This window comes from Anarhichas minor, unplaced genomic scaffold (assembly GCF_050575085.1).
Source record: "Anarhichas minor isolate MPS153535 unplaced genomic scaffold, ASM5057508v1 ptg000028l, whole genome shotgun sequence".
NCBI classification, from domain to species: domain Eukaryota; kingdom Metazoa; phylum Chordata; class Actinopteri; order Perciformes; family Anarhichadidae; genus Anarhichas; species Anarhichas minor.
Window position 1 is genome coordinate 10,808,020 of NW_027466474.1, and position 24,853 is coordinate 10,832,872.

Consider the following 24,853-nt stretch of genomic DNA (forward strand, 5'->3'; position numbering starts at 1 on the left):
TGCCTTCACCTTGCGTAAACTGATGGCTCTATGACAAATTCACTGAGCAGGACCTTAGCAATAACACACGTCCCAGACCCATGTCCTCCTTCCATTACCCAGAAATAATGACTCAGTAATGAGGGTTCATATTTCTGAGTTCCCCCCCACAAACATTTCTGAAAAAACTGCAAGAGCATGCACTTTATGGGAGGAAATGTACCTCATATTGATGCATTATGTTCACTCAGCATCAAAACACATACTTGTGTAAAAATTACCAGATCATTAATCAATGCATTGTTTTACTCTTATATTTATTTATTTGAGAGTATACGGATCATCAAGCAGCTGAGACTTGGAGCGAGCTGAGATCTGTCCGTGGTCCTGAAATAGGAATTCTCTCGGTCAAATCGATGAGGAAGGGATCAATTTTCATATTCAGTCACATTGTTCGGGGTGTTGGAAGTGATACTGCTGCCTGAAGGTTCTGATGCAGAAAAGTGAAACTGGGATTTAGATGGGATTTTAGTTTATTTCAATATTTGAGCCATAATCTGCGGTTGGATATAGAAAAGGAGTTAGTGGTATCCTGTAGTTCACCAACTCTATTCACGTGAAGCTGTCACTGCCGATGAGTCTCTGAGCAAGATGGGACCTAACCCCTCACCCGTCTCTCGGGATAAGCGCGTCAGCTAAAAGCGTTACATGTAAATGCGAAAGCCACTGTGAAGACTCAGAAGAAGGGATTAAAATCCGCAACGCTGGATGTTAAAATCTGCATTAGACCTGAATCCTCTCCGCCAGCTGCACGCCGCCCGTAGCTTGATCAGAATTTCATGAAAAGCTGCACGGATGCTTCCACATCAGTCCGTTTTATGTCGATCGTCTGCAAATGTCATTTTCCTTTAAGATGATGTAAGGCATTACTTCATGGGACGATTTTCTCTCTCTCTCTCTCTCTCTCTCTCTCTCTCTCTCTCTCTCTCCCTCCCCCTCTCTCTCTCTCTCTCCCTCCCTCTCTCTCACACACACACACTCTCTGTCGTGCACAGCTTGGAGCAACATTAGGTTTTCTTTAAGCTTCTGCCGGACCAAACGTTTCTGCACTCAGCAGTTTGGAGAGATGGATGCGCACGGGAGTCGCACCTTCACCCTCCTCTCTGTGCGCAACCTCGGAGCATGTTTCAGCATCCCAGTTGTCAGGAGCGACGCTTGGTTGATTTTGGGCTGATTAAAGCAAAAATCAGACGCAAGACGGCGAACCTTTCCACAGAAAACTTTTTAAAAAAAGAAGAAAATAAATGTTTTTTACTTTTTGGGAAATTTCAGAGGGAAGTGAGAATTGCATTTCTTTGAAATCACAGTAATGACCCAACACTGTGGATGCGTGTAACATGATGTGCTCACCGGTTTTGATAATCGTTCAAAAAAGGATGCACGGTGGGCCGGCACACTTACGCATGGGGTTAACGGATATACTGTAAGCACACCTTGGAGTGTTTGCAATGAGACACTGGGTACAAGGACTGCAGCTTGAATCAAGACTATGCTTTGGGTCTGAGGGCGTCAACACCATGCAGCTACACCCCACACCCTAAACTTCTGGGACGTTTGCGCTCCGTGATCGAGACTCCGATTTCGTGCAAGAGCTGGAAAAATGGCACTGAGCGAAAACTGCAAAACGCAACCTGCAAAAGAGCAAGGGTCGGTGCAAAATCCTCCATCGGATGTTATTGAGCTAAACGTGGGTGGACAAGTGTATTACACTCGCCATGCCACATTGACAAGCTTTCCAAATTCCTTACTTGGCAAGCTGTTCTCTAACAAGAAGGGGTCTTCAAATGATTTGTCCCGGGACTTCAGAGGACGTTATTTTATTGACAGGGATGGCTTTCTGTTTCGGTATGTATTAGATTATCTTAGAGACAAGCAAGTTGTCCTCCCTGACCACTTCCCCGAGAGAGGAAGGTTGAAAAGAGAGGCGGAATACTTCCAGCTGCCAGATTTGGCCAAACTTTTGTCGTCCGAGGATTCAAAACTAGTTCCAGACGACGTGTGCTACAGTGATTTGGATGATGCGTCGCAGGGCAGTGACCAGAGATTTTTTCCCTCTTATTCCTTGGACCGGAGGTATGGCTACATCACGGTCGCGTTCAAAGGCGCGTGCGCTGGGGGAGGCAGAGAAAGTCAACTCGATATCAAGGCAAAAAAGTTACCGAAGATCTTCATCAGCAGTAGGATTGGCTTGGCGAAAGAGGTATTTGGAGACGCCCTGAATGACAACAGGGACTCGGACAGACCCCCGGACCGTTACACCTGCAGGTTTTACCTCAAGTTCAAGCACCTGGAGAGAGCTTTTGACATGCTGTCAGAGAGCGGCTTTCACATTGTGGCCTGCAATTCGTCCCTGTCTGCGTCCTCCATCGGTCATTACGCGGATGACAGGGTCTGGTCCAATTACGCACAGTACATCTTCTACCGTGAGTGAAGATTTATTCCTACTTCGTACTTTCAGAGGTGATGAGAGATAAACTGATGGCTTTGACCTCCAGAAATAATTAGAATGCAAACAACCAAGTGGAACACAAACAACACCAAGTGCCCCCTCTCTCCCCCATATAACCGTATCCAGGCCATAGTATGGTATTGCATGCTGACCAGAAAGGGCCCTTTCCCCATTAATTAAATGGTGTAAAAAAGCATAACCACACATATTTCCATATGGAAACCCCATGCAATTTATTTTCAATGGTCTAGAATTAGAGATGGTTTGCAGAAACATGGTGTGTGTTATCTCACACCACCAGGAGGTATGGTCGGGTTTCAGCACATCCTTCTAAAAATACTTGCATCCCTTGCAGTGGCTGACTTTAAACGTCTGTTTTGGGACAGAGATAAGAGGCAAACTTGCCCACGGGCCTCAGGGGAGTTGAGTCACATTGCTGCTACACTTCAAGTACACATGCGTCATGCGTAAGGGTTATAGCCCAGCTGCTGATGGGTAATGAATAATAGAGCACCGATGGGCTGCACACAATTCACATGAATGATGCTGCATTCTCTTGAATCAGCTTTGCTTTTCACTTGAAGACAAGTTTGTTCATCAGCAAATGCCTTAATTAGCTGCAAACATGGTTCATTCCACTCTTTGCAGAGAGAGGAGTTGGACCATATGGCTAGTTAAAAAGCACTTAGTTCATTACTCAGAGTGGCTCCCTTTGGAAGAGCTGAGGTTGGAGGTGCAGGAGGATGGGCCGAGGAAGACATGACATATGGTTTGCTAATGATTTACCAATCATGTTGTTAATACAGGCTAATTATAACAGAGGGGTCTGCCTTGACTTGCACAAACATCTGACCAGGTTGGATTTTCCTGAGTCATTCAACTTTCTGGAGCACGGCATACGGTGTAGGTGTTCCTCCCCTTCCCCATTAACAGACACTGCCCTAGGACAAATACAGGAACAGTGGGAGGAGGATGAGAAGAAGGTGAGGGACAGGGGAGGAACGGCACTAAGGAAGGAAAGAAGATGCGGAGTAAGAAAAAGCCCAGAAACCAAAAGAGGGAATTTAAGGAAGCAAGCTGAAGGCAAGTGTAGAAGCGAGAGGCGAGCAGATGTAAGGGAGAGCAGCTGAGGAGGAGAAATGAGGGAGTAAAAGTTGCATGAGACCTGGCCATGGGGAGAAAGAACTGAGGCAGAAAGAAGAGAGAGGGAGCGAGGTGCAAAAATAGATTAAAGTAAGTATCAGACAGGAAAGTTCATTGGGTCTGAGGGAGCGGAGAGGGGGAAAAAAAGTGTTTGGTGGTAAGACACGGAAGAAGAGGGAGAGACTGGATTTTCATTAAAAGAGAGAAGACAAGGTGAGGGTTAAAGGAAACACACATATAGATAGTGAGCGTTGGGAGACAAAGGCCTAGTCAGGATGATGGATAGACACATCAGGGGCAGACATGCGTGAGAGCCCTTGCTTCACAGCAGAACAGCGGCCCGCTTCCACTTTCAAGACAAATACTGTAACCTGATTCTGAATGTGGGACACTGGCTGGCCTAGGGCAGGTAGTCCGAATGCATGTCGACAAATGCACCTTTGAGGTTGGCACGAAACAGATGTGCTTTATTGTTGTTTTCAGCAGAACATTTCGCTGCTCTCCTTTTACCCCATGCTCCCATCCAATCACAGGCCCATATGGAGTGAAACGGGGAGTCTCGGTTTGTTTGGAGAGTAAAAAAGAGCAATCCGGCGCTGTAAATACACTGAGAGACTTTCTTCCAGCCCGTCAGTTCCTTGGCGTCATCAATGTTGCTCTTCTTATTAAATGCGTCAGTTGTTTTCTACAGGCTCCACTGCCTCTGCCTAATAGTGTGGACTCCAGTCAAAATGCCAACAGTAGATATTCATCATTTTACTGCGTGGTATCATCTGTATTAAAAGTCAGGGGACACATTCCCTCATAAAGTTTAGACACTCTACTCTCAATTATTGTCATCCCCTCCTGCTCAGTTGGATGTATGCCATTGGTTTCTCCACGGACTAAAACAAATAATGGAGGAGGCCGCAGTGTCCGAGCATTCATCATGAACGGGAGTTTTTGATCCTGATGAATGATTCACGTGTGTGATGGGTATGACTTGTTCACCCTTTGAATAAAAACATCTAACCAGCACACATTAAAGTGTACGGGACAGAGAGTAGCTGGTAGATACGGGCTTCCATAAATGATGATCTTGTCGGGTTATTCGTCAAGCAGACATGCAGGTTGATTAGCATGAAAGAGACATTTAGTTTGTTTTTTTCAATCGGCAGTGACAACATTATTTCTGTAAGGATTTACAACTCTAACCTCTCAGTTGGCGTTTGGGACTCGTCTCCTTATTGCTTATCATCTCTGGGGAAAGAGGAGCTCGTTGGCTAATTAAAAAGCAATCTGTGTTCCCAAAATATTTCCAATGTCTCCAGCCATGCGGAATGGAGATGCAATTTAGGAAGATAAATGCTTACCTATTTTTAAGGCAGTTTGAAACATAAGTCATATTTCAATTTATAGATGAAAATGATTCGTCGTCATGGACACAATATCATCATAGCCTGCTCTGACATTACCTCTTCCACATCACAGCGGCAGAGCAAATCATCAGTGAACAGTAGGACCGGCACCATCAGACAGTTTCCATCTTTCCTCACCTGAAAGGGCTGTGCAGACGTGCCTTGTCTTAATGGGAGACATGTACAGTAAAGATGGAGAATGCCAGGTGTGCTTTGTTAATATAACTGTGCAGTCTTCATTTGGCCCGTGAACGAGATGATGTGTGGCCATAATTGCTCCTGAACAATAGCCACAAGGCGGCCGGGAGAAAGTAGGGGGGAAAGTAATCAATTGCTCGGGTGTAATGGAGGAAAAGATTGGGCCGTCCCCGAGCTCCCAGAGAGCCTGTTGTCGTGTGGATGGATTGGCAGCGCCTACAAGAGATGGATGGTGCGCCCATGAATAACTCGTATACGTCTTAAAGAGCACCGGGCCAGGAGGACGGTCAGAAGTAAGGAATGCTTGTGCCATTATTTCTCACAATGGTTGCAGCACCTTGTGCACTTCATCAGTTCGAGTAGACAAGCTGGATCACCTTGGGAGTAAAGCTGAGCTTATTGAACAACTGCAGATGCAAAGGGAAAGTACATTTTTTGAAACCAATCATTCATTGAAGCCACATACACTGAATTTGAAACGACCGTGCTGGTGCTTTTTCATGTTTCAGGTCCTTGACTCTGAATAGTACTCTTCACAGTATACTGCTGTATTTTCTCTAAATCTGACGACAAACTTTTTATATTGATTATATTGATATTATATGCAGCTGTTAGTTTACATCTCATGGTATTTAAATGAACTTGTAGAGACGTAGAACACACATAATATAGGCAATCTGTCATTATGAACAAGTTTCTGAGTGACGAGCACACTGTTGCACACTGCATTTACCAACAATATACTGTGATGACTGCTGACTCAAAATTCACAGATGTTGGGAGTGCCCTTGAACGCACCAACAAGGAGAGTTTTCAAAATAGTCCCTGCTAGTAACTTCATTACCAAGTGATGATAATGCAATTTTGACAAATAAAAAGAAGAAACAGACTTTGATGGATTACCCACATTGAGCAATTTGCAGTTCCCATATTGAGCAGAGTGGAAGCAAAGTTAAGCCATCAATCTAAACATAAAACACTTATAACCTCCAGTATGTTCCTTTAAAATGACAGATGCAGTTCGAACCTAGTAAATTTACATTCTTTAAATATAATTTGAATATTGTCTTCTTTTTTTTAATTTTTTTTTTTTATCCCTGGCTCTGCTACTTCTATGCTCTGTAGCTGTAGGAGTGTATAGCTCTTACCATCTGACATCCAACACCTTAATGATCCCTCCAGGGACATTTAATGGCTACTTGCATGGTGGAGCTCACGTTGTGGGCAGGGCTGAGTGTTTCCTGAAGACAGGGGATCCCGTGTGTTGGCATGCGGGAGGTCGTAAGGTAGTGGTTGTTATGGCGTTGGGGGTCGACTGTACATAATGAGTTGAAGTTTGTCCCAAAGAATCTATATATTTTGAGTCAGTGGTGGGGAAATAAAAAGAGGATCAGACACTTGAGCTTAGAGTTCCCTTTCCTTAGACGTCACTCTTTGAATATCATCTACTTGACAGGGTGAAGGACAAGCATCGCCCCTTGTCTTTCCTGCAGCCTCCTGAGGCTTCATTTAGGTGTTGCCAAGAGCTCGGTGAATACTCAGGACACCTTCTTTGCTGTCTCCCCGTCTCATCATGCTTCATCAGAGCTTGTGCAATGGAGGGGTGTGGCTCTGGGTCAGGGGACAGGCCCACAGGGAGAGGCTGTTATAGACGTTTCAATCTGTCTCAGTTGCTTGTTCATCTCCCTGTCAGGGACCCACACGGCGGGGCAACCACCCTGTGACTCTGGGAGGGGACAGCACCCTCTTGTCATTAACAATCAGCCAATGAAGCTTTCACTCTCGTCCCGGAAAGCAGATAATTTGGGACAGGGCAGTAATGGGTCTATGTGAGAGTAAGAGTGTCCTTGAGTTATCATGTAAAGCTTGTTGGGTCACCCGGACTATTCCTCTCCAGCTCTCTCTCATCACTGCTGCTGGCTGGCTGCAGGTAATAAATATTGACAAATTAAATTGTACGCAGATATTACAGATATTACTATACCGGGAAAGAGGATGGCTGTAGCCATCAGTGAGGCTGGATACAAACTGCTGAAGTGATACTTTTCCAGCAAAGGACTATCTTGGTGAAATGGATTTTCCTCGCCCTGTAAGGACGGTCACTGCTTTTGCAAGACAAGCCTTTTTTTTACTGCTGCAAGGACACGCTGGCCTAATTTGTGCGCTAACAAGCATGTAAACTACACTCCTCCTGAGGTGGGTGCAAAGTAAAAAATATTTGTGGGAGCTGGAGAATATAAGACTGTGTCTATGATCAGAGAATTGCTTTCACTAAACCATCAGGGCTGATACTTTGATACTTTTTCTACCTATTTTGTGTGTTTCATACGGAGCCCGGGGAGTGACATGGGGGAAAAAAAACTTTTTGCGAGATCTCAAATTCGCCCAAATTGTAGGCCAGAGAATATTATATTATATTGCACTAAAACCAAGCAGCGACTGAAGCATTTGAAGATGACTAACACCCCTCTGCCTTGCAATATTTTGTTGTGTTTGGAAGGAGAAAGCAAGTAGGTTTATCCCAGAAATGTAAGAGTTAAGTGTTTGTTCTCTTGTCTGACTCCAGCAGCTTGGATACAAAGAGCCGCTTTGTGTTAAAAACTTATTTTCATTGATTTAGATTGAGGGCACAGTTCACATCACTGCTGAGATTCAAATTTGAGAAGCAGACAGCTTCGGGTGACTCAAGTGCAAATCTGAAATAAATTGCGTTATGGCCTCCTGGTCATGTGCAATAACAACATGAAATTGCTGAGTGATCGAGTATATTTCTTGTTCCTCTCAATTTCTCTTTTTGCCTCTCAGATTACATGACTGGAGCACAGAGCTGCTCCACCGTCAGAGAAATAATCATCACACACCCTTGATGAGTCTGTTTAGAGGCACAGATGAAAACAAAGTCACTAATGTCTGGCAAGAAAGCCACTGACATTTGAATCTGAGTTTGTTAGAGCCGTCTGCCTTTAGCCCCCATCATGTCCTACTTTTCTGCCATTTAAAACCTCTCAATGGATAAAAAATGTCTAATTTTACTCCAATATCCAGGCCCTTCAATATCCATAAAACTCTGACCTCTCACAGGCACGAGGACAAACATCCCTGCTTTCATTAGAGATGGAGAGGAGTTTGAGGATACCCCTTGTGACACGCCTGCAAAACCTCTGCTGAACTTGACTCCCTCTCTCTGTGTTATTTATGAGAAGTGCAGCCTGAGTCTGGTCTGAGGACCAGCCCCAGTCTTTTAATGTGGTTGGAATATGATCTCTTCGACAGGCTGTATGGATCTGAGAAAAACACAATGCAATCAATGGCTTCCCTGAAAAGATACCAAAGGGTATTGCACACACCCACTTGTTTAAAAGTACCCGAGAATGACTGCGTTTCCTGACAAGGCTCTTAGTCATTTCCTGTCTTGGCTCTGAAGGGGACATCAAAGCTTGACACTACACCACTTTTGTCCAAAACACACAGTTAGCGGTCGCCTTCTGACAATGCAGATTTGTTTTTGTATTATATGCTCGTCTATGTCCACGCTTCATTGAGACAAATTATTGTATGAAACAAAATGCAAGCCCAGGTCCTTCTCAGCCTCATCAGTGGCTGTAATACAATTCATTCTCCTGCATGGCCTAAAAGTTTTATGATGCTATTATTGGGTGTTGGCTAGTTTCCTAAACAGGTTGCCCCTCTGGAATACAGCATCCATCCATTTAGAAACAATGCTCAGCCTGATCCGCCGCGCTAAAGCGCCTGCATCCATTTGCCTGGTGCTGCTCGTCGGCTGGATTCAGCTCGATTCATTTTCTGCGGGGGGAAACTGGTGCACTGATTGGCCCCTTTACTCATGGATTAGCCATTAAAAAGCTGTTAGTGACTCTCTCACTATCAGCTCAATGCAATCATCGCACAAGAGATAAGGTCATTATTACAGTGGGCGCAGAGAGGTTAAAATCCCCCTTCAACTCTGTTCAGTATAAATTGGTGCAAGCACTGGAAGGAGGTAATGGACAAAATTATTACTCGCTCTGAGATATCATTGCCATTGAGTCTGTGTCATCCCATTGGAAAAAGCCATTAAGAGGTATTAAGGGCCTGTGTGCACCAGTTTATCTCTCATATTCTGTTGTTTAGAATACATAGAGCACAGCAGCTTTCAATGCCGCATCTACCTGTTAATACATCAAAATGAAACCATAGTTCAGGGATATTTCTGGAAAATGAAAGACCGCTACAGTGTTTCCTGTCTTTACATGAACACTTCACAAGCCAGCGGGCATTACAGCAGAGTATTTCTGGTTCATAATTAGCAATGTAGGAGAATGTGAGACGATTCAAGGTACAAGAGGCAGAATGAAGACTCTTAAAATCTTCTGTTACTACCTGGTGGAGTGTCTATGTAAACTTCATGACAGGAGGTCAGGACACCTGCGGGTACATCTATTCACCGACCCAGTTCTGTTACCACCCAAGATGAATTATACTTTGTTAACATGCCTTTTCTACTTTGCTGCCTCCCTAAAGATAGAACGCAACTTGTCGAGTTATTTGACAGAGTGATCTGAAAACACAAAAATAATACACCACCTCCTTAATACAAGGCAGTCAGGTAACAGTTCTAATAAGGCAAAGCAAATAGCTTTGGCTCTGGGACAAGCTTTGCCTCGGGAAATGGGAAAGGTCTTTTAGGGAGCCGTACTGAACCGCACTGAGCTCTGGGGCCTCTCCTTATCAGAGGAAGCAATATGCACAGCCCACAAGCTCCTTGAAATTTAGCAATTAAATGGCAACCCCCCCCCCCCCCCCCCCCCCCACACACACACACGTACACACACACTCATCTGATGTTCGTTTAAATATATTTGTATGACATTGAAACTGCTGTGTAGGCATTTGTCAGCATTTGCTTGATCAGTGCAACTGTTTCTTTTGATTACAGTTTGAATCTGTCACCATACAGAAAACTAGGACATTAGTTTACAGTGTGTTACTGCATGAAAGAGCGTCTTGCTGCAAGAATAAATGTACTGCATGTGGTCAAAACAAGAGACAAATGTGTTTCCGTGTTTTGTTTTCCAGGTGGGCCCTCAAGGTGGTTGTCCTCTCACTGTGACTGCTGCTGCAAGAGCCACAAAAGCGAGCGCGAAGGGGAGAGCGGCACCTCCTTCAACGAGCTGTCCACTTCCTGTTCTGAGACCCAGTCGGAGGCCAGCTCCCCTCAAGGAACCGTGATCTGTGGCCCCGTGAGCCGGCGCGCCAACATCCAGACGCTGGACCGTCCCATGCCCAAAGGATCAGCTCACATGCTGCATCAGGCAGAGATGCGCCGCAAGACTGACATGCTCCGCGTGAGAACCTTCGGGGTCCGAGATCGAGAGGCTGCAAAAAGGAAAGGCAACAAGGAGAAGATGACTCCAGCGCAGGAGCTGGAGAAATGCATCCAGGACTTCCGGCGCATCAGGATTCCCGATCGCTTTCCGGAGAGGAAGTACAATTGGCAATCAGAGCTCCTGAGAAAGTACCGTCTCTGAAATGAGTGTTAAAAAGAAAGAGATGGTAGTCATCATGTCACCATCGATGAAGAGTATTAACTGCACAGGCAATAGACTGCACCCTCTAAGGCACATACTGTATTAGAAAAAAAAGAAAAAAATACTATGGACACTTTCCCGCCAGCATGACTAGCTGAGCACACACAGTACAAAGCAGTGGGAGTCATTGATTTGTTAAGTATGCACAGTGTTGTGTATGATATGCACATGTGGTTACACATCAGGTTACTTGTTGGGGCTTACATCACTAACCCTGTTCTCACTTCAGAGAGCGGCTACTATATCACTATTCAAGCAACAAAGCAACCTCAGGGGCAACATCGTTTCAATTCATCAACCTATCACATACTGGATGTGCAATTGCCCAAAGTAGCTGATTTTTTAAAATGGACGTACCCATATGGTGCTGTGAGTTAGCAATGGAATATCACTATACTCCACTGATAACACATATACTCGTAGTAGGCTTCGATATCGGCACTGCATGTCATTTCACCCTTAGCATAATTATGCAATATCAAACAAACTTTATATTCACTGTTTTGTGTGATGGGTAAAAATGGTGTGTTGAGACTGGGGGTAACTTAAAGGAAAGCACCGCCTGGATCTGTTTGCCATTGTAAAACTTTTTGTCCAATGTTGTCATTATGTGTTGGATAGATGATGTTGTGTAGGTAGAGTATATAATGGTTATTTGACTTGATTGTAAGTGTGCAAAAAAGCTAATAAATGGGTTCAACTTGTATTTATTCTTCGTAAAACCGGCAATCTTAGTAGACCTTGTAATCTGCAGTAGGCTACAATTAGGTTGAACATGGAAATTACAGGTTTTTGTCAACCTGCGGTCAACAAACATCTCTCCCCCTGACAGCGATAATCCAATCACAGATTTAGCAACCAAAACAAAAAGGCCAGACAAGCTGTATAGATTTCTTGAACCTACATGTGCAAGAGCAGCACGCAAGAGAGAAGAGAAGATCAAGAAAGTAAGGATTCAAATGTGTTTTTCTTCTCAGACCGAACTTAACTCAACGTTATAGGCGCCAAGGAGCTTTGAATCATTTAACACAAAATGTGCCACATGAGAAAAAGGTGTTAGCTGGAAACCATAAAAAGTCCAGCGGAGATTCAACTGACTCGTGGTGCAAACGTTAGCTTAATTCGCCAGGTATTTGTTGTTATTTTTAAAGTTGCATCTTTCAAACCTCTACAACGGAGGTGATGGGTGTAAAGTTAGCGTATTGGTCAAAATGGCCACAATTATGAGAACAAGGTTGAAAACTGCCAAGGTTTTCTGTCAGAGGTGATAGGATTTTGCATGATAGCACAATCATTTGGATTGAGATTATTTGTATTTTCCAGACTCTGCGCTGAAAACAAAAGCATCTTGCTTCGTGTTGCACCCACCATCACCACCACCAGCCAAACAACCCCACACAAAACTGGCTTCATTGAAGGAGTGAAATATATCCCTCCTTGTTGACATTTCAATGTGTGCCTCATCCTCTTGGGAGGATCCCAAAGAAACAGGAAGAGAACCATAACTGTGCATCACAAGCCCCATTTATAGAGAGCACTATTTTTAGCCAACAGATTTCTGCAGTGTGGCCACATAAGGAGCGAGGCTTGGGGACCGTATTGCTGCAACCCCCAAAAACAGCCTGTGTGATGATAGATGAAGAGCTGCTTCTCTCTTGGGACAGAGATTGTCCTCCAACAAAAGTTCAAAAGAAAAAGCTTTGTTCTGGCCCTGTGATACATTTTGCTCCATGTGCAGAAATGCATATGACAGCAACCAGATTGAGAGACATTAAAGCCCTTAGCTGTCAAAACAATCCAGCATATGTTACAAATCAGGGCTTTTTAAAGTCTCTATTTAGCTGCTATTTAACTAAGAGGCGATATGGGTTAGGATGTGAATGGACTAAAAGCGACATTAGATTCTTAATATTCCAGCAGAGAATAGAACAGCGGAACCTGGAAGGTGACATAATTAGTCAGGGATATAGTGGCCTCTCCTCCACTCTGCACCCGGAGCCCATATCGCTTCCTCTCAGCCTCCATTCAAAAGGGACACAGCGTGAAATCTCTCAGTTTGAAATGCAATGCCCCTTTCCCCTTCTTTGAAAACCGGATCCGCTTTGGATGGCGTTTCGCCTCGCACATAACACGTTCTGAATCCTAATACCCCGTTGAAAAAAATCAATGAATCTGTTTTTGCACATCAAATATACACAACGTCACGGCGTAGCCTGACCTGGCCTGACCCAGGTGACCTTGCTTGACCCAGGTGACCTTGCTGGCCTATCCCACAGAACCATCTGAACGCTGCTGTTGCCACTCTGCTTTCCTTACAAATCAATAGCCTCAGATCCTGCCCTGGCCTTACAGTCTTTACAGACGGTCGATAAGCAGCATCCTCCTCTAGGATGCAAAGTAACATTAAATCTTCAATCAAAAAACATCACCGCCACCGCTAACCGCCCTCAATTATCCGGCAGGGTTGCCTGCAGGCCTTGCATTTCCCACAACAGCTTTGTTTGGCATGAGACAGGTCTGACAGCGTGATTACAGCCCTTGTATTAGAAAATTACTGCAAAGCCTGAGAGTGGGAGAATTACCCTGCTTATCAGATATTAGGCGACCAGAAAAGACTGTTATTCACACATGGAATAATAGAGGCATGATGTAAAACCAAGCAAACAGGATTTCATTTTTCATACATTGAATATAATGATTAGACTCTGTATTATGCAGGATTTAGAAGAGACTGTAATTCCCTTCTGTTGTAATGTTATGAATCCAAGTTGATAACTGAGGTTATTGTGGCAATGTGGAAGATGTCTGGAGCTATACGTCAAGGCAGGCACAGGATCATTTCTGCTAAGCCCTACATCTGGAATAGAACGCATGCAATTCATCTCTTTCCTCTAAAAAAAAACGTACTCTAACTGGGAGAGGTCTCATTGCCCCGCAGCACGTCTCCATAAATATCCAAGACCAACATGTTCTTCTGCTCACTCATCTAATTTTAGATAACTGACATTTTAGGAAGTGAATTGAGATGTGGCGGACTAACTGGGTGACTTAAGATCTGTCTCCGTTATTTGCATATTTGTTCACCATGATGGCAAAACAAGAGTATTCCCGTGCTGCAATTTTCATGAAAAAGGACAGATGACGATCACGTGCAAATGCTTTTAGCTCACTGAAAATCTTACAGTGGCACAAACTGGTTTTCCCAGACGATACTTGTATGAATAATTTTTTTTTCAAATGGGAAGACAGCACAGTCACAGCAAAACATTGACATTCTTGCGTCACAATCCTGTGGCCCAGTTTTCCCATTTGTGTCACTTCATTTATTTATTTGTTAAAAGCGTATTGAATAGACTTTTATGACTGTTAACAGGGTCAATCTCTCCTTTTTAAGCCACATTGTGCTCAGAGCTGTGGGTTTTACTAAACCGACTTTGTGCTCTTTCATGAAGAGCCTGCAGGGACGTAGTTAGAGAAATGGGAGCCAATTTACAGCCTTAGAGTACATTTGGGGTCTTACTCTGGCCTGATTCTGCCAAGTCCAATGTGTGGAAATACCGATGGAACATATTACAAATGAGTCCAGGGGATTAAAAGACAAAATCACAGTGAATGTCATCACCGTCACACCCTGCAGAAAATTGGGAGCGATATCCTGCATGGTGGGAAGACACACACACACACACACACACACACACACACACACACATATGGACACAAAGTCTCTGGGCATCATCTCCTTTCATCTCATCCCCACTTCACTTCATTTTTTTGGCTTTTACTACACATCATGATCGTTTTTTTAAAGACTTCATTTTAAAGTGACATTACCATACTGTTCTCAACTTTAAACTCTTTGTGGAGGGAAAAAAACCTAAAAATTAAAAGGCTGGTTCACCCAAACCACGAAAAAAGAACATGCATTTTTTTCTAACCTCTGGTGCATGAGTTGTCCCAATTTTGAGATATGTGTCTCTAAGATTTCTGCTGCCACCCCAGTACAACAGAGGTGAATAAACTCTTGCTTGTGTTGCACAAAGCACTGAAATATATGTTTAAAATTGCAACAAAACATCTCTTTCCACGAACAGCGTCCTAGTTACTCTGGGAAAGATTTCTCAGGTGTCTTCGGTACTACTTTCTACTGAAGAAATAGTTCCCTTAAAAACTGTTGACAGTCAGTTTTGTTGATTATTCAGGATAAGGGACGGACTCCTGCAGTGACAGGTGTCAGTCAATAATGCTGACTTCAGCAGGCATTGAGTCCAGTGAGTCTACTTTTGCACTCCTTTGGCGCCCTATCTCAGCTATCAGCTCACTGCTCTGGCGCCAGCACTGAGGCACAACATCGAACACACAATCATTTATCTCTGTAGACATCCACTGTCAGCATTGCAGTTAGTTGTATGTACCGTCTTCTCTGTGCAGCTCCACACAGCTCTTCTGGGATCCATCCAGCATTTCTGTGAAGAGAGGGAGAAAAATGAGGGTGCAATGGAGAGGCCAGGCCACTGCCTTGTCATAAGGTCAGTCAAGTGAACTTGAAGCTCCATAGCATTTGTGCAGGTGTACTTAATGTTTTTTTTTTTAAGCGTTTCCTCTTGTCAGCTGTAAGGAGGCTGATTAACAGCCAAAGTGTCTTCCACTCGTCATTTTCCCCCTCATTACCTTATCCCTTTCTCAAGGACTGCTCTGGAGAATATACAGGCTCAATTAAGCTGTTCTGACCGGAAATCCCATTGCTCATAAATCACCTCCAAGGGCTACTGATCAGCACTGCTACACCGCAGCGTAAAGGAGCTCACAGCAGTGTGTGCTACTGAGCAGGGCAGCAGCTATTATAAATCAAAGGAAAAGTACAGAGTATATTGCAGAGGATTAAATACTGGTCAACACTGTATCGTAAATCTGGAAAATAATCACTGATAGTCTGTGAACTGTGATATCAGACAATGAATACAGCGGGACAGGTAAACAGTTATGATGCTATGGGACAATGGACAAGGTCTTACGCTCACCTTTTTATGTCTGTTAGGGGGCTGAAATTATGGGCACAAGCTTTTTATACTTTGAATTTTATGATGGAGTTTGTTATGCAGGAGATTTCACTTTTCTATCGAGCTAGATTTTGTACTGTCAAAATGTGCTGTGCTCAGCTAATGTGTCGGCCTATTAAATAATCAGTAGGGGAACATTGTCTTAATTCCTCCCAACATTTTCCAAGCACTGCGCAATTAGAATTGCATGCCCGAACCATACCTTGAGGTGTCGTTGCTTTATAAAGCATCCTCAAATAGCTTAAGAGCACAAACCCATTTCACCATATAAGCGAGATAAAGACTCTGTTCGCTGTTAATTTATTTCATGCCTTTTAACGAGGACCGAGGGAGAAACCCTGTTCTGAATGCATTACAGAGCTATTACTGTAACAGAAAATAATCTCAGTATTTGAGAATTTCATTTGACTGCAAGGCGAAAGAGGGGCTTCAGGTTTAATAAAACAAATCTCGGCGTAAAATAATCTTAAAGAACAAAAATCTTTGTTGGAGATTTGGTCTGCTGAATTTTCTGTAATTGAAATGGGTTTCATATCGGAGCGTTTCAGTCATCTCGGCTGCAGGTGACGATCGTGCGGCTCACAGTGAAGAGGATTCTGTCTCTCTGTCACAATTCTTTGAGTGTAATCCAATCTATTTTCAGTGGTAATCTGTTGTTTTTAAAGGACGGGGGGTAGTGCAGTACACAACAGAAGCTGCGTATTAATGCCAAATACATTTATTTCCTAGCTACACTCAGTAAACAACATAATTTTCTCTGGAGAAGTAATTATCTCATTGTCACCTTCCAGTGCAGGACTGCAGGATGTATTTTTTGGGGGTACCATCGTATTGTTTTTGCAAAGCTGAGTGCATTATGCATCAAAGAAACCCCTGATGTTTCACATGATGCACCAGATTAATCCTCCCAGAGATTAAATGTAGCACACAGATGGTCGGCATGTTGCATCCACATCGGCTGACCTGCTACCATTGCTCTGTGATTATCAACAGTGCACTAAACATATCTCCACAGATTACTAAAAAAGCACATCAGGCCTGAAAACATGAAATTCAGGGAATAAAAACTGCATGTGAATATTCTAGTGTTTGCTGTGGTGGGTTAAAATAAAGCATTAATGTTCTCAGGTCAGGTTATGACAGATCAAAAACAACAATGAACACGGTCAAATAGAGTTATAGTGCCGAAACTAGAAACAGCCTGTGGAGAGAAAGAAATACGACTCTTGTAGAGGGGCCGAGTATGTGCACATCAAGGCAAAGATACTCCTGTGCAAGACATAACATACTGGGGGGCACAAAGGAGGTCTGCACTCAAATAAATAGTTTATTTCTGTTTTTCTCTTTGCAAGGCAACGTTGCCATGAAAAGAGAAAAAGATTAACATAGACTCATGCAAACAATTGCTTTTTAGAGATCATGCCACTAACACTTACACTTGGAGGGTATTTTACATACTGAGTTCAGTATTTTTAGACTCTGTCTTTTTAAATTTGAAGCCAACAAAAAAAAGGATTCAGCATTCCCCCATCTGAATTTTATTCCAGGCAGTTTGCAAAGGAAACACCATCTAGACTCTTGTAGGGAAATAAAATGTACTTAAAATATAATTCAATAATCTACTTAAACAAGACGAAGAGTCTACAGCTAGCGGCTCTGTGACGCTGTACTGTACAGTAGTGCTTTGAAAGCAGTGCCAACATTCAGTACCATTGTTGCCACAATGACAATGTGCTGATGTTTAGCAGATATGATGTTGACATGTACCATCTTCACCATCCTAGTTTAGCATGTTAGCAAACCAAATACTAGCATCATTAGCTAAATAGCAACACACACAAAGAACAGCTGATGTTGATGGGAATATTTTGGTCATAAACCACAGTATTGGAAACAATGAACTGTGGCCCTGATGATGGCACGAGAGAAAAGTGGAATGAGTGGAACTATTGCTGTGAGTACGATGAGTGGAAACTTTGTCTTGCTGGTGGCAGAACAGGTCCAGGAAAGGTCAGGGGATCACCAAAGATAGTATAGGATTCACCCTCTGGAGACCATAAATATCATCAAATTAAAATTGACTGATTTGGACTCGTGAACTACAAGTATTTCTAAAATCCTGGCTATGGCTACAGTATCATCTGAACTCATTTTCATTGTGCAAAAAGTAAATGGCTGTTTGTGATTGTGAAAGCGTAAACAACACAAAGCCGAGCAGATGCTGTTTCTGTTGTAGCAGCGAAAGTGTTAAGACCCCTGTGCTCTCATCAATCTCTATTGGCCTATGTCACCGCTCAGAAAGAAAGGCGAGATTACTCCCATCCCCGACCTCAGACTCTCATTTAGCCACATACTTCAAGCCATTATTCAGCCATCATAGGAAAGCCACAAAACAAATGGTATTTACCTCAAAAGCTATATTACCTCGGGAGGGAGGGAGGGGGGAGGGGGGATAGGAGGCCAAGAGACGGGAAAAGGAAGTGGGGTATAAACAAGAGTTTGAAAGTCATCATGGTGCTGCAGCACGCTCACTTCCTCTGCCACTGTCAGGCTGTCATCTGTCATCTGAGAACATGACAAATGGCTGAAATGAGCTGGGGAAGGATTTGACACAGATGTCTGACACCACCATCTAATCCTTCACTGCACGCTGGAAACGCCACGATGGCATAGATTTGATTGCCATGGCACAAAATTCTAAAATAATCCCGTAGACCCTGAAAGCCTGGGTGATTGCTTTTGATTTTGATTGTGGCATTAAATCACGGCCTGCTTCCACACCAAAGAATGACTGATTTCCAAATTAGGGCACTGTTGATTAGTCACCCTCAGTCTATCACAGTCTATCACACAATCAAAGAGCTGGATTTAACCTACAAGCTTCTTACACAGCTGAACCAAAGCCTCAAGAGTAATACTGATTAAATCTGCTGTGTCTATCATTTGCGTTAATGCCTCAAGTCTCATTTTGCTGGGTGAAATACCAACATCTGGAGAGACGTTTTTTTGAAGTTACAAGAGGTCAGGTTCAAGTAAGTGAAGTCAAGGTGAGAGAGGAGTAAAGTCAAGTGTGTTCGGGCTGGGTGCAGGCGCAGAGTGATACTGAGCTGCCCACGTGTGTGTGTGTGTGTGTGTGTGTGTGTGTGTGTGTGTGTGTGTGTGTGTGTGTGTGTGAGATAAATCCACAGTTTGGGTGCCAGCCATGAGTCAGGGACAGGTCTGCTGAGTGATTAGCTTTAGATAAAGGAGACTACAGACCTGGCCAAGCAGGAGCCGAGATCCTGGAGAAAATAGAGACGAGACTTACATCCAGGATGAAGAACACCTCACTCTGCACAGGATCTTCTTTTGGAAAATAACACACCTAGTGTTTAGAAAGCCGTGTGTCAGTCTTATGCCAGACTACTTTGCAGAACTGTTGCTAAAACACTCAAACCGTGACAGAAAGTGAGTGTGACAAAATAGTATTCAGTCGCTGCTGCTGAGTGTGTGTAGCTTGCAATGCGTATGTGTGTGTGTGTGTGTGTGTGTGTGTGTGTGTGTGTGTGTGTGTGAGAGAGAGAGAGAGAGAGAGAGAGAGGGCCTGGAGCACATACGTAGAGCCCTCTAAGGGACTAGTGACATTTCCCGGTTTTGTGCACCGTACAGATTATTTCCACGTTTTAACAGGAGTCGTGATCTGGCGTCTTGATGGCATTCACCTTAATCACTTCTGACAGACTTTTCATCACTGCCGTGACTGCGACATCCAAACTCTGTTGAATAATGTCACAGGATAGTGACGCTTGACTGACAGAAGAGCTTTGCTAGCATTTCAATATTTCCAACGTGAATTTTCACATATAAATTCATCTTTTCTTGCATCTTCAACCTTCATCTTTCCAATCTTCCGTCGTACATCGGCCCAACAGGTAATTTCCTAAACTATATAATTTCGCTGGAGCGCTGTACCGCAGATGTGTTTTAGTAATGGATGTGCATGAATAACGATGAGGCAGAGAGAGAAAGGAAGAGGTTGCATAACCTATTTTGAATGCTCCGAGTCTTTCTCCAAAATTGATACCAAGCAAACAACGTGACACATGTATCTGCCTACTGAATGGGAATTAAACACAAAAGCACATCAAAGGGTGATTGAGGGAGTTTGTTCCACAGGAGATGAGTGAAAGAAACTCGGCCAGTCATTTCAGATGTGAATTACTTTCATCATCCGCACACATGCGGCAGGCCATAATAATCACGTTACATGCGTTTACTTTGTGAAAGAGAATTTCCTTGTTCACCGAGTCTGGAGGGACGATAAATAGAGGCCACTTTCTTATTCATAGGCCACGCAGCATACATTACATGTGCCTGCTTGATTTTTTTCCTTCATGGAAAAGAACCAAATCTTTGTCTGCAATGCTGCTTTACCTTTGAATTGATGCACTGCAGAATAATAATTTCTAAAGCCTTTTGAGGTGTTGCTCTAATTTAAAAGACAAAATCAACAAAAAACAAAGTCCATCTCTCAATACTTATTGTGGCAGTCATTTGTTTTTAAATGGGTCACAAATATATAGTTTCATTTATAAAAAAGGTTTAGTGATTATCTAAAACAGCCGAGTACTGTAGGTTTTTTATCAAATGTAGAAAATAATGTATTTGCTGGGGACTATTTTCAGCTGTGGATTAATACACATTTGCCTGTGAAAATAAACCACAGCGCCCATGTTCTTTGTAATAAAGGAACCAGCAGAGTATCCCAACAAATTACGTCCACATTGGACGATTCTGCACCTCACAATTCACATCCAAAGCCAACATTCAACGCAGGAAATGGTGTTCCTCTTATGTAGTGAGGCAAAAGTAAGGGTGTTGCTAGACCTAACTATACCATGAACCAGATTTAGTTAACCATAAGGGCACTCTTTTCCTAACATTAAAGCATACTATATTTGCCATGCACAGATGTTGCAAAAAGCAAGAATATAAAAAAAGGTTAGTATTGCATAAAATCTGGGGTTTTGAAGAATTGTCCATCATTGACCTTCTTGTCTGGTGATATGGTTGAAGGGACATGTCACCAATTCAATTCAGCAATGGTGAGTAGTTTTTGGACAATAGAGGAAAAAGCTCAGTCTTTAGCTACACTATCTCTCTTTCTTTTACACTATTTGCCAAAGTATTATATATAGACAATGCCAAAAATTACCATTGTCAGATGTCAGATGAAAAGTCTTTCTGTTGAGTTGGAATGAAGCTTTTGTATTCTTAAGCGGGAAAAGAGTACAAAGATATAGCTCCAAGGCATGCTTGAAGTCCCTCCAGCCATGGAACACAAATATGTTTGACATTTTTCCAGGATCCTTTTCAAATTTATATTAATATCCTTTTTACCACCAGATCATCTTTATTTGGGATGGATATAACCTTCTCATGGGACAGCAACTTCACATTCTCAGTACTGTTCCACAGTGTTCTAGTTTCCCATCAGGTTGGATAATGGACCTTCGTGAGGGGGAGCGGTGTCCCGTTTCAGACACACAAGGCCTGATTCAGACACCAAGAAAAGCAGGAAAATAGAGAGAGAGAGCCACTCGGCGAGAGGAAGGAGAGCCAGAGGCCTAAAGGAGGAGAGAGGGGAGACGCGAAGTTAGTCTCAAAGGAAGTGAAGAGGCAGCTGGCTCAGAGGTGTGCGCATCCTATTTTTAGTTTCCCTCATGCACATCTCCAACTCAAACAGCTGCTGGAGGATTTGCACACCAAAAGACTTCAGCACCATCGTTCCCGCAGACAACCCCCCCGCCCCCAATGCAACAGAAAAGCTCAAACTTTACTCTGGCTCAGGTGTTTCAGCTCAAAGCCGAGAGCCCGCCCTGCAGCATCGCTTCCCTCAGGTTGTGTTTTTAGTTGTGTTTAGTTACTTTCACACACGATCACAAAGGTGAGGTCTGGCGTGAAGTCACATGACACAGAGTGCTGCTGATGCACACCGCCTGCAGACTGACAGGTAAGACAGCTGTAAATAGCATAGGTCCCATGTGGGTAATGGGACCAGGCTGAGAGAGCACTCAAAGGAGGTCATTAATGACATCATTGGGCTAAGATGTCACTCTGGTGTCTTCAGAAAACGTATAAATGAATGTAATTTATTTGGTAGGCTTCAGAGCAAAGACACAATGGCATATTTATTTGTTTCCTGAAGAAACACTGAGACACTTTGACACTGTACAAAATATCTAATTCATGAAATTCTTAAGGAAGTCCTGAAATATACCTCGATAATGGCCCCAGACTGAACAGGAGCACCTACTATTGAAAAATAAATGTTTTATTGTTACCAGCAGAATGGATGCATCTAATGCATAGAAAAAAATAATGAAAATGTCCCTCAGCCAAACCTCATTTACCAATAACTGAAACAATGTCAGAACCGAGATAATAAGCGGCTGCATACGTAGGTAGAGGAGCACCTTAGTGTGTTACCCAGAAGTAAGAAAAGAGGTTGTTTAATTTATTTATCAAATATGAAATATTTATAGGTTTCAATCTGCTAGCAGAGGAGGACCAGGCAGGACAAACTGCAGTGGAAGAATCTGAAAGTTGCTTTATGGATGGATGTTAATGACAGCATCTGGTGGAGGCAGATCATTAACATACCACTCTTTTGTGAGCTGGACTTTGTCTGTGAGACAGTGGGAGTGGACACCTCACCTGCTTGAAAGGTGAGGTGTCTGCATGTACGCATGCGGATATCCAAGGAAACTGCAGATGTTCCGGTCAAGCCAGTTTGACTGGAGTAATGTGTTTTCCCTCCAAACAGACAGCCCCACCTCACGAGTTTACTTTGTAAGAGAAAGCTGGCTTTTATCGAAGCTCTTCAACACATATTTCAGACAAGAATGAGGAACAACAGTAATGAGTCACCTAATCAGCACCTGGGAACTGCTGCAACTATGACTAAGTTTTGGGTGGAGGATTAGTTCCCTGTGAAAGAGAGAAGTTAATTACGCGGCTTTAATGCACCTAAAGTGCTGTTCGATTTTTGGTTAATCCTCATCAAACTGCTGCACGAGGATTATGCATCTTGACTGACACCTTGTTCAAATTAAACTGCTGAAACACATCCGTGTACACTTCGAAGCACATCTGCACATATACCAAATGATCAAGCACAGCCGCAGACAGAGGGCATGGGGGAAAGTCTAAAGAAGAGGGAAAGGCAATGTTGAGACAGATCACATTCAATGAGTTAGCAGCCCTCTCTGAGTAAGACAGCATTTTAAATAAAACATGAAAGCTGGAGAAGAAGGCACTCCTCCCTATACAGCAACTTGTGACAAGCCATGATATTCTGAGAGACAGCACACCAAGCTAAGAGGCATCCCTGGGGAGACCCTTCCCTCTCCATCAGATAGACTATGTATCAGAACTATCAAACACAGGCCCTCATCCCACAACATCCCAGGCTCCTCAGTGGAAGCCAGACTGACCGTCGGGCTATAAGAAGCTGATAAGCACTTATGCACTGACTTCCTCTGTGCGCTCCTTCCTCTGTATCTCTGATTGGATGACAGGAGATCCATCACTCACAGACGGGAGCTCTACAGTCATCAAGAAGTTAACTTTCAATTCAGAAAAAATAAATAAATAAACATTATTCAGACAGAGCTAAAATCAGGTCCTGTTTGGGCTCCTTTTCTCTGCCAAAGCCATTCAACTGTGAGAGGCTTGAGAGGAAGGGCCTGTATCAACATTGATATGAACATGTAAATAAGTCATGGCCAATCTCTCTCTCTTTCTCTGCTCTCTCTGTAAAAGCTGTATGCACATTTTTAGAATTCCCCGAGTTCTGCTGACGTGAAGAAAGAGATGAAAGATTCATGCTTGTTTAAAAAATTCAAACAGATGTCCTGAACTTTCGGTACATAGCCAATATGGATACATTATTTAGTCTTGGGATGCCAGAAAGGGAATGTGGGGTTTGGACCTTACAAATGCAATCCACACAACAATAAAGCAAATAGATAAATGCAGTGATTAAAACAATCAGTAACTGCTTTGCATCTCCAGCAAAGAATAATACGATGTAAATTTCAGGTAAATGTTCTTTTCCTTTGCTCAGTAGTTCCCAGTAGGCTTGATGTGGACTGTGAATTGCAGGTAAAGTTGCAGAGCTGGTCAGTGAATGCACCAGCAGAGGGAGACCATGTCACATGACAGAGATGTAAACACTGCTCTGCTTGTATTTGCCATTTTCTGCACATTTGAAAAAACAAAAATGGTACTCACAAAACAATTATAGTGGGATGTATGAATACACCTAAACTATTAGGCTATACGACAGAATAACGTCGGTATTTGGGCCTACTTAATGTAAAACAGCCCTTCACAACTTTTTATATTTATCATTATTTAAAATCGTGTTTAGCAATTCCTAAACTATTGTCTTGACATATATACGATTTTTACAATTATTTTACTTATCATTATTATATATATTATTATTTTTTCAAACGGTGTTTAAAGATGTTGTAAATTTAAGAGCAGATCAGCTGTTAAGGGTTAACTGAGTCGGACATTACACTGAAGTCGGATTCAGCCAGATGAATGAGCCTAGTTGTGGTTGAGACCTTGTTAGTAGCTTGTTTTAATCTAAATTCCTACATTTCACAGGGGTTTTCGTGTCGTCATACATTTTGGGACGAGTTGGTCGGTGAACGTAAAGCTCACGCGCCGGTCCTGCGTCTGAGCGCTAGTGTCCCGTCCACAGCCCAAGTGCGTCATGGCGACAGCGGCGGAAAAGTTACGCATTTCCTAACCGGAGTGTGCGAAATATTGCCGTGGCGGTCCGCAGACACATGTGTAAGTACCTCATGTTTCTATAATCGGTGTTAACGAGACGAATGTGGTGGATATTTCATCCCGTGCGGGTATTTCCTGTTACTGGCTTACCTGTGCGGCCAGGTGAGCTAACACCTGTAAGCAAGCAGTGTTTAC

General features: G+C 43.2%; 1 protein-coding gene across 1 annotated transcript; it reads left to right on the top strand.

Annotated features, from left to right (window-relative positions):
* Positions 1-1,639: 1,639 nt before the first annotated feature.
* LOC142962815 (BTB/POZ domain-containing protein KCTD16-like) lies at positions 1,640-10,876 on the top strand. The gene is made up of 2 exons (XM_076103464.1): positions 1,640-2,462; positions 10,303-10,876. The coding sequence occupies exons 1-2, from the start codon at positions 1,640-1,642 to the stop codon at positions 10,752-10,754; spliced, it is 1,275 nt and encodes a 424-aa protein (XP_075959579.1). The 3' UTR covers positions 10,755-10,876.
* The last annotated feature ends 13,977 nt before the right edge of the window (positions 10,877-24,853 follow it).

Coding starts and splice junctions, on each gene's coding strand:
- LOC142962815 (XM_076103464.1), top strand. CDS start 1,640: ATGGCACTGAGCGAAAACTGCAAAACGCAACCTGCAAAAGAGCAAGGG. Junction 2,463..10,302: donor CGCACAGTACATCTTCTACC/GTGAGTGAAGAT, acceptor TTTGTTTTCCAG/GTGGGCCCTCAAGGTGGTTG.